The sequence below is a fragment of the Convolutriloba macropyga genome, chromosome 13 (assembly GCF_964194025.1).
Source record: "Convolutriloba macropyga chromosome 13, txConMacr16.3, whole genome shotgun sequence".
Lineage (NCBI taxonomy): Eukaryota > Metazoa > Xenacoelomorpha > Acoela > Convolutidae > Convolutriloba > Convolutriloba macropyga.
Window position 1 is genome coordinate 25192356 of NC_134480.1, and position 11045 is coordinate 25203400.

Consider the following 11045-nt stretch of genomic DNA (forward strand, 5'->3'; position numbering starts at 1 on the left):
ATAGAGTTAATTTGATATCCTCAACCTTTAGATCTGAGGAACGAAGTTTCTGAGTAAGAAAAATTTTGTGCACATGCACATGTAAGTTACCCCAAACTCCGACAAAGTGAACTAGAAAACTACTAAAAGTCAGTTGAATTTCCTAAACTTGTACATATTGAACTGTCATGCAGTGCGTTCTGCAGCGAAATTATTGATTGGTATATTTTTGTTACTGTGTCTTGCTCCTGTAAATCACCTTAGTGATTATACAGCATAACTCAACATTAACGTTTGGAAAGAGAATTAACTTTGACATTTTCAATCGTTCCTTCTGAGGATCAAATTTTTTAACAAAGACAACATTTGAACGAAGTGCAGAGTCGGTTTCTCTTACTGGTTCTAACGAAAACTAATCTAGTTTTATAATGATGTTAATGAAACCAATAGTGAGACTTGCTACCAATTAAGTTAGAAAACTACTACTGTTGTTAAGTTATTTTTCTAATAACTGTGACTGTTTCTGTAAATTGCTTGAGTTATTTACAGAAACTCAAGCAATTTTTGATTTTTTTCAACTTAGAATTATTTTGATATTCTGAGCGAAACGAATTTGATGAACAGCCAGTCTGAATGATTTGTCTAATTTTCACAAAACTTTGTTCTCCAGTTAAATAGAAAATTGATTCATCGGAATCTGCGAATTTACGTCCGATTTTTTTCGAGGTTTGATAATTTGTACAATGATGGATTAATCCTAGTTCAACGTCAACTGAACGCTTCTTTTTAAAGTGGTGCCTTTAATTGCGCATACAATTGTTTGTCTCTTAGGGTCAAAATCGCTGCAGCTTAGCGAAAACCACAGCTTGTGTTTATTTAGTTTCATTTAGTTTCATTTAGTCTTGATTCACATTCATAAACTAGGATTTAATGATCATTCGGTACCTTCTGATATGGATGGTTCGGTTGGTTGTGTCAGAGAGACGAAAAGACAGAATGTTCACACTCTTGTGTGCATTTAGCTTAATCGTCTGGCTGCTTTCTGCCACTGTTACCAATATGTTCACAGACCCATTGAACGAAAGTGGGATTTTGTTGTTGCTGTCTTCATAATTTGGCATCTGAACCTGCAGAAATATTTCGTAATGCTCCGGAAGAATGTTTTCCGGCAATCGTACGTATTTTTGATCTTCGACTGGCTGGTCACTTAAATTCCGTTTTAAAGGTGCATCGTCATCTGGTTTTTTGTTGGACCACGGCCAGTTAAAACCAATACATTGATAATGTAAAATGGTTAGGTAAAAAATAATAAAAACCAAAAGCAGGATAATTAGAAAGAGACAAATTAGAAGACAACGCTGTTGGGTTCTGCCGGAGGAACCGGAGCCCGGTCGGCCGGGTAAACTGGTCTGTGAGCGGGATCTCTCTGTTCTGAGAATGGCAGTTTTCCCTGAAGTGGGAACAACAATCCCGTTTGTACTGGAATGCTCTTCTCTCATTTTTATCAAGTGTGAAAAGTTTCGGGAATACTGCAAATATTATTCTTTCAGTAACTGATACACGAGAGAAGAACAAATATTTACTCCAACTCGCTGAAAATATGTAAACAACACAAATAGCTGATAGACTAAATAAATTGCTCTAAAGTAAACAATTTTTTTCAGGTGTGGCTTACATAGATAGTACGAATAAGGTCGAAGAAGCAATTTTAGTAGGTTTATTTTTGGGAATATCTGCAAACAAAAGCAGTTTCTTGCAAGGTAAATTTATCCGAGAAAATAGGAATTGCAACAAAATGACAGCAAAAATGAAACGAGCAATTAACAATGGCTGAACGGCATTGGCATAACCTGACAAATAAGTAAAGGATTTTGTTTGTATTCTAATTGGTGATTTCTCTTTTTAATGTAGAAAAATGAGCAAAAATGCACTTTTGAATAGCTTTAAGTCAGATTTTTGCATGATTAATGGTCTGAGTAAACAAGCCAAGACACACAGGGGAAATCGAAGATGATTAAAATCTTTTCTATCAAAATTCTCGTCTTTGAAGTGAAATAACGGCGCACGAAACAATACAAATGTATTACGCGCTAATATGTAATCATTGTGTTTCTATTTGGGTAACAATTGTTTTACCGTGTGAACATTTTGATGGTAATTTTGAACGGCGACTTGAATTCTGACTTGGAATAATTGCTTTTGATATATTAAAAGTGAATTAAGTGACCGATTTGAGAGTTAAATGAAAATCCTATTGCCATAATTAAGTTCAGCCTAAAACTGAGCTTATTTGAACAAATTCACATGTAAACCAAGTGAGGGGGGGGGTTGTTTGTGGGTTAAGGATAATCCTATTTGGTAAAGTACAAAAGACAACTAACTACACCAGGTAACTTTTCACGGTTTGTGCCATTTTCTCCCACGCATTCACGTGTGTTTCAACGTCTTTCACTCCTTTAAGCGAAGTCACGTGTGTTTCAACGTCTTTCACTCCTTTAAGCGAAGTTTGAGCACAGGTAATGTAAATATTAGCATTACTTAACGGCTAATCACGATTAAACTGCTAGACAATCTTCGCAAATAAATATGTTCGTATTATTTTGGAGAAACTAATTTTCCCATGAAATGTGTGACAGGCAAACTTGACCATAAACTCGTGTTTGCTACAAAATTCGCTCCATTATTGAAATAAAATGAATGTAAATGAATCTTGTGCAGGAAAGTACAGCTATAGGTATACTGTTATGCAATGCTTGTACCTCCAAAAGAAAAGTTACAATTTGATTTTATTGTGAAATAATTACAAATATCCTCAATTCATGTGAGGCAGGGAAAATTTCCCGGAATCAATTACAACTGCTACGGGCAAAATTAAACTTTAATGGGTTGTATTTCACAACACGCGCCTTTCCTTTTCTGTCTCCATATATATCTCTCCCACTATCTGACTTTTCCTATATTTTTTCTTCCACCTATTTTCTGTTCACTCTTTTGTCTAGGGCAAATCTCTCAATACCACTGGCTCACTTAGCCCAACTTAAGCAGTCTACTCACAGCTTCTTATCCCTTTATCCTACCTTTTAAAATTAATTCACCCGGATCAAAACCGGAATAATTTGAATGCAATTTAAAAGCCGGCAGCCAAAAGTTATAGTCTAGTTGATAGGTTGTTTTGTGGGTTGTGATCGGACCAGCCTTTCTTTTGCCCTCAACAGCTATAAAACATTTATTTAAATGGAGCTTGAAGGGATTATTGACTTGGGTTCAGCCGGTCGTAAAGTGAACAAATGTAAACTTGGCCTTCAAATTAGAATTTATCTTGATTATTGTCAGAACCAAAGTTTACATTATAATTCACATCAAATAGCTTTTTACATGTAATAAATACCGGCTATACTTAAATATTGACCAGGATTAGCAAAATAAGCGGTTTATGTAATAATGTCTTGTATTCGGCAATAATGGAAGTCGAGTGGGACAAACCCAAAATTTACTCATAAAAAGTTTGATCAAAGATTCAAGCCTGCTTTGTTTATCTCCTGAACTAGATGTCAGTTTTCGGCCTGGAGATTGTGTCTTTATTGAAGTCACAAAACGAAGTGTTGAAATATAAATTACAGAATGACGTCATGAAAATCATTCTAGGATTTTTTTTTCATTTCAATTTACACTGATTTTAACATTTTGATTACACTGATTTTGGGTGATCAAAGTTTATAACCACCACACCTTTCTTGTAGAAGAAACTTGAGTTATTTTTATTGCAGTATCATTAAGATAGCAAAAGATCTGCGAATATCTAACAAGAGAGCCGCTTCAGAATGCTAAATATTGCCTCACTTATTTTTCGCACCAACTGAGAGGAAATAAATGATCAACTGGATATGTGCTCAACTTTAAAAATGTAAAAATGTGTTCTTTTCTTCAAAAAATCAGCTTAGCTTGCTCAGTTTAAGCACTATTTTGAGACTGAGAAGCTCGGGAATATTATGTGAGGATCCATGTTGAGACTAAAAGTAGCAAGGTTTAAGTCCTTGGAGCATGTTATCTCCCTACTGGTAGTACTCTTTGCTCTCTCTCACAAATTATATGTAACATTGTCATCCGCGAGTTTTTGAAAACCAGCTGTTTTGTGTATGTGTTTAGGTTTTGTGTAAATTCCCATCAAGTGAAGTTTTGTCTTCTCCTGTTCTTGTATGAACATGACTCACTCCATTACTTAAGAAATCCTAGTAGTAGTAACATTTACACCATGGAAGATCGGGGGGGGGGGGGGGGTTGTCATCCCATGTAAGAGATAGGGTTGTCCTGAGGACAACCCTACCTTTTGCATTGGGAAGGACAACCCAACCCTTTACATGCGCTATGACAACCCAACCTTTTGTATGGGATAGGACAACCCAACCTTTTACATGCAGGGACAACATAACTTTTACATGTAACAGCCGAATTATTATCCAAACATTTTACCCTTTTATTGAGGGAGACTTGACAAAGGGATTAAGGGGATTGGGTTACTGTCTAGAAATTACCATTTCTGAAATAGTGCGCGATGACAACAATTGCTACGGTGGATTTGGATAGGATTCATGAGATATACAAGAAAGTGAAAAAAGAATATTCGCAATACGGTGAAAGATTTTTGTATTTTTTAGCAACTTGCTTGTATTTGGATCCTGACCTCGATTTGGAAATTGCATTGAAATTGAGACCGTATGGTGGATTGATTGGGATTGACAATTCTTCGTTAGACGTTTATTTCAAAAATTTTAAAAATTTAAGACTACATGCAATTCTTCATGATGCTTGTGGTTTTGTGTATGAGTACAGTGAAAAGGGACCCAGTTATTCATACGTTTTACCCTGTCCAGTCACAAATGAATATGTGGGTCATGTGACTGGTATTGCTTTTTGTTTTTACTTAAAGACTTTCAAAAACCGTTTATTCAATCGATTGGAATGTTGACTGCAAGAGTGGTTGTTCATGACTTTGAAGGCTTTCGAAGCAAAAAATCTGATTTTATTGTGAACGAGCTAGCCATAACTTGCAATAACTACACGGATACAATTTCATTCTCACCTCCGCACTCATTCAATTCTCTTACTTTGAGTGAACAAAAATCTTATCAGTGGAATTCAAAATACCTTCATGGTTTGGATTGGGAAAAGGGAGATTACCCATATTGCTATTTAAAACAAAATCTTCAAAGTGTAGTGCTTCGATTTCCTCTATCAGATTTTTATGCGAAGGGTGTAGAGAAAACTGATACGTTGCAAAAATTGCTTCAGAGAAAAGTTACAAACCTTGAGGATTTGCTATGCCCCAAAATTGAACATTTGAGTTTCTATCGGGAGACCCCAACTTGTGACTTGCATTCAAAAACTTGCCCAAAACGACAGAAAAACAAACATTGTGCGAGGAAAAAGGCCCAATTGTTCTACTACTGGCTGATCCATGAACAACCGTCGATTAGAAAAGACAGCACCGTCTGTACTCCAAGTGAATTTGTCTCCAAATTTGATCGTTTACAGTTGCTTAACGACTGAAAATCAATTGACTGTTACACTAGTCAAGGAGGAAAAAATTGACAGTCGTGGACAAACGGTATTGAGGAAACAGCAAGTTGTCTGCACAGGAGCCGAAATAGAATCCTTCAAAAAATATCTTTCATTCTTAGAATTTTTTCAACTGTATCATGTCTATGAAAGAGAAAATGCAAAGAATGAATCTAACCCCTTTACCTATGCCCAAGCGGTCAGTTCCAGTGCAAGTGCCTCTGAACGATGACAATCTGCCTAAGGAAATTAAGCAGCTTGTAGAACAAGGATGTGTAGATTCAGTTACGTATTACGGGATGGAGTATGGCATGAAATTAAGCTACACATTTGTTTACAAAAAAGAGGGCAAAAACTCTCATTATACAACTTATGAATTTTTTATAGTAGACTAACAATATTCATGTTGATTTTTAAATTTAATTATTTTGTTTGAATTCATTTTTGAAAAAACGTTTTCTCCATGAGTTCAACTGCGGATCAGTTAGATTCGGGAGGTGGCATAACCGATTTGGTTTTTGATGAGAATCAACAGGAAAGGAGATCTTGGAGATTTTGCAATTCAAGAGTACCACGATCAGAAGTTGTTTATTTCACTCAAATTTTCATTATAGTTTTTTTTATTGCAGTATCTCTCATCAAGTTGGTATTTTTTCAATTGGATTGTGAGGAGTCAACATTTTGGTTTTCGCTCCTCTCTTGCACAGTCGGCTACGCACTTCCAAACCAAAAGCTATGAATAAAATTATTTCAACGAGCGATCGACTCTTTATGGCAGTGTCTGGTCCATCTTGCTGTGGAAAAACTGAGCTGATTTTCAAAATGTTACTTCAAAACACTTTTTCACCAAAATTTCAATCCATTTTTTATTTCTATCAGCATGAACAACCAAAATTTGAGTCCTTAGAGAGAAAATTGAATATACAGTTTAAAAAATTTACAAGTTTTGAAATTATCTCAGAGTTAGAAGACTGTCTTCTTGTTTTTGATGATTCATGCGAAGAAATTTTTAACGATAAAGAGTTTTCAAAACTTGCGACTGCAGGTCGTCACAAAAATATAAGTGTTATTTACGTTAAGCACAATTTATTCCAACAAAGCAAGTGGTCAAGAACAATCGACTTGAATACAACACACATTATTTTATTCAAATCACCACGTGACGTTCAACAAATTGGTTTAATTGGTCGACAGCTCAACAACACACAATTTCTTAAAGAAAGCTACGAGCTAGCTACCAAACAGCCTTTTGGTCATTTATTAATTGATTTAGACCCAAAGACGTCGGACGTTTTGCGATATTGCTCAAACATTGTGCCTCCAGGACCATCAATTTTCTACTTACCGTCTGCTAAAGCTGTAATAACAAATCTAACAAATGAAACAGAGAGAACTATGTATGCTGCGGCAAATGCTTCAGTCAAGCGACATCAACTTAAAAAAACTGATAAAGACAGCTTCTAAATACTTTATTCGATTTCTCTGCGAGTGTTTTCTCAACGTAGTCAACGGTAATGTTGAAATTAATAAAAAACTAATCGAAAATCACGAAAAATCATTTCGAAAAATATTATCCAAACAAACAGGTTTGAGGGAAAAGAATAGAATTCTTGGCAGAGAATCAGAACTGTTAAAAGCCGTTGGTCTTTCCTGTTATTTCTACTTAATGAAATCATAATGCATACAGAAGAGTTCATTTTAATTCCAAAACGAATGTTTATAACAAAGCAACCCCAAAAGAGCGAAATTATTGAAAACCCACAATATAAAAACAAAGCTATTCAGTTATCACTTATGCAACGAAACAAGCTCAGGGAAGATATAGGAAAAACGGACATAGTGATCCAAACAGATCCAACAAATATTGAACGAGATGTAGATAAAGCAGATAGAGTGGTCCAAACAGATCCAACAATTTTTAACGAGGAAGAAAAAATGGAGGCTTCTAGTGATGATAGTGAAATGGATCCAATTGTTAAAAAAAAGCCTACAGTTGAATCATTTGAGTCGATTATGAAAAACGTTAAATTAAAAGAAGCTCACAAAGTCAAACGTGCAGAAATAGTACTTGATTTTATTCTCCAATCAAACCAAATCACTATTGGGGAAGAGAGCCAACTAATTTACATTGACAATAAACCCACGGATGTACAAGTTTCATCTTTTTTGTATGATTTACAACAACCAACCAAGAAAATTGATCAAGAGGCATATTCAAGAATCTTGTTAGTTCTTCGACTTGAGCCTGATCTCGTCTCAAACACTTACGCCAAGCAAATATTGGAAAGCTATGAGAGCGAACAAGAATTTTTCCCAACGCAACAAAGTCCGCAAACAGGACGCGGTACTTCAAAACGAACCACAACAGAAAAAGAGAAAACAAACGAAACGACAAAGCAAAAAAAAGGCCAATCAGAAAAAGTGGTCTCGTTTCGTCTTCTGAGAGAAAAACATTAGAACAACTGTACTCGAGAGGTCCTGCATCGTTTGGAAGCTCAAAGCGATTACAAAAACACAGCAAAATGTCATTAGCAAAAGTCAAGTCTTATTTAGATACCAAGCCGTTCTTCACAAAATACCGCTCGCATCGAATGCAATTTCCCAGGCTAAAAGTGATTGTGAAAGATATCAATGAAATTTGGTCATTGGATTTAGCATATGTTGACAACCTTGCAAAATACAATCGCGATGTAAAGTACCTTTTGGTAGCAGTTGATTGTCTGTCACGGTACCTTAGAGTAGAGCCAATGAAGACAAAATATGCAACAGAAGCAGCTAATGCATTCAAAAAAATGATCAAACATAAACAACCCGAGAAAGTATGGGTTGATGATGGAACAGAATTTCTCGGAGCTTTCGAAAGACTATGCAACTCACGAGCAATTCATTTGTATAGCACTTTTAGTGAAAAAAAGTCTGTTTTTGCCGAACGGAATATTCGTTCACTGAAAAATATCATTCATAGGTACCTTGAAGAAAAATGGATATATTCGTACATTGACAAATTAGAAGACTTTGTGAAAACAATAAATTCACGTGTTAATCGGATAACTAAGCTTGCACCAAACAAAGTTACAAAAAAAGACGTACCACGGCTTGTGTCCTTGAGCGCTGAAACAACTGTTTCCCAAAAACCTCGTTTCTTTGTTGGAGATTTTGTCAGAATTGTCAAAAAAGACAAAGCTTTCAGAAAGGGCTACGAACAATCGTTTACTGACGAAGTTTTTGAGATAACAGATATTCCGACATTACTTCCGCCATCATATTCCCTCATTGATGCAAACAAAGAACAAATAGAAGGAAAATTTTATCAATCAGAATTGCAGCTTGTTCGTGTAAAGGAAAATGAGTAGAAATCGTTTTGACGATGAGTTCACTGTGCATGTTATTTCATCCGCTTCTATGCAAATATTTGGGTCAAACACTCTGGCCTCTTTTCGCAATTTTTTCAATGATGAAATTCAACTCTCTGATGACTGGAGGGTGGCTCTTAGTGAAATAATTTTTCCGACAAAAATTGAGCACGACGTGAATGGAGATTTAATAGCATACAGTCTTAAGGGATACGAAGACTCGCAAAAAATTTCGTCTGATGCTAGTGTCATTTCTCGGCCTTACAATGGAGAAAAACTGTCCTTCATGACTGGTAATTTTGACAATATTAATCAACTTCTGGGTACTATCAAGCGAACAGTTGGATTACCCAATTTTTCGTTTCGAGAAATCAAGAGTACTGGAAAATACGAAATAATTTTTGGTAAATATGAAGGAATCACTTTTCCTAGTGAGGAAATACCCAGCATTGTGGACTTTATCGGAATTCCAGATGGACGCGGTGTACATATTGGTTACAAAATGGATTCAGTTACATCAAATAGATTAATGAAGAGTGATGAGACAAAAGCATACTTTGGAGAATTTCCTGCTGATCTTTGCGCGGGAAAACACCTAATATTCATTTACACAAACATTGTTGAGTATCAGTATGTGGGTGACGCAAAAGCTCCGTTATTGCGTGTCATTGATTCAAAACAACGTCTGAAAAACGGTAGCGTGTGCGAACTTGAACCAACACATCGAATTGTTTTTTCAAATTTAGACTATAAAAAACTGTTATCAAACACTATACAATCAATTTCAATTGAGCTTCGCGCTGATACAGGACAATTGGTTCCTTTTTCGGGAACAGGTAAAGTTATTTTAAATTTACAATTCAAGAAGTTTTCTGACTAGTATGGATTCCTATTATGCTAATCAGGTAACATCATTGCCGCACTTCTCCGGACACTATAGACAAAGGGGAAGTGGGTTTGGGGCTTTAGTAGCGGGAATTGGACGCGTTGCTTTACCATTGGCTCGACGTTTTATTTTACCGGCTGCAAAACGTATCGGGAGGGAGCTTTTAAAACAGGGTGTTCCCGAACTTGTAGATGTAGTCTCAAAGAAAAAGTCACCAAAACAAGCCTTGAAAAACACAGTCTCAAACACTATCAAAAAACAAACAGGTGGACGAGCGCGACAACAACGACCAAGGAAACAAATTGGAAGCCGTTCAAGCAAGTTAACAAAACAGCGTAAAACCTCGTTCATTTCAAAGTCAAGAGCTCCAAAAAGAAGTCGATCAGATTTTTTTGCAAAGGTGAAAGATGATCGCTAATTTATTACCATCCGAGGCAACTCACAGTTCCCTCGATCTGTTCGAGAAACCATCCCTCTTAGTAACATTTGATGGAAGTTTTTGTCAAAAACTGGGCCCGGTGTATAGCCCCAATGGTCCAATCTTGGAATTTGAAGTTGCTGGCGATAGAAACAACTTTATTGATTTACAAAAAAATATTCCTCGAAGTCAAATGTAAAATTGTTCAGTCGTCTGAAGCAAATTTAAAACATGACGGTACAGCTGCTGCAGATGTGACTAAAACTGACGCTCCATACTTTTGCAATAATGTGCTGCATTCACTGTTCTCTGACTGTACTGTGTCAGCCAACGGACTAAAAATATCAAATGCGAATGGAAATTATGCTCACAAAAGTTTTATTGAGACTGAGTTCTCACACAACAAAGACGCAAAAAACACTTGGTTAGCTTGTCAAGGCTATTCGTATGAGAAAAACCCTGGAACCTTATCAACTGCTGAAATAAATAGAAGAAAAGCTTTAGTCAGACAGTCAAATGAATGCACGTTTTACGGAAAGGTTGCAGTCGACTTTTTCACTTGTGACAGGCTTCTAATGAGCGGTGTAACTCTTCGGATTGCCTTTAGAAGATCAATTGATGACTTTGTTATTATGTCAGATGATGGTGCTAAGCATTATAAAGTGAAAATTGTTGAAGCAAATTTGTATGTGCGCAAAATGACTTTGAACGATGACGTTGTGTCGGCCATTGAAAAAACTTTGCTTAATAGCCCGGCATCCTATCCATACCTTGAAACCCTTACAAAAACGTTTTTGGCTTCTACTGGTCTTCACATCTGGAAACAAGAAGACATATTTGCCAGGGAACCAAT

At 36.2% G+C, this 11045-nt stretch overlaps 1 protein-coding gene across 1 annotated transcript in view; it reads right to left on the reverse strand.

Moving 5' to 3' along the window:
* The window catches only part of LOC142352108 (aminopeptidase N-like), a 44250-nt gene extending 41810 nt beyond the window's left edge, over positions 1-2440 (reverse strand). Inside the window, exon 1 of the mRNA XM_075404479.1 lies at positions 925-2440. Within this exon, the coding sequence (XP_075260594.1) occupies positions 925-1478 (554 nt within the window). The 5' untranslated portion in view covers positions 1479-2440. The remainder of the gene's footprint in view (positions 1-924) is intronic.
* Between the last annotated feature and the right edge of the window lie 8605 nt (positions 2441-11045).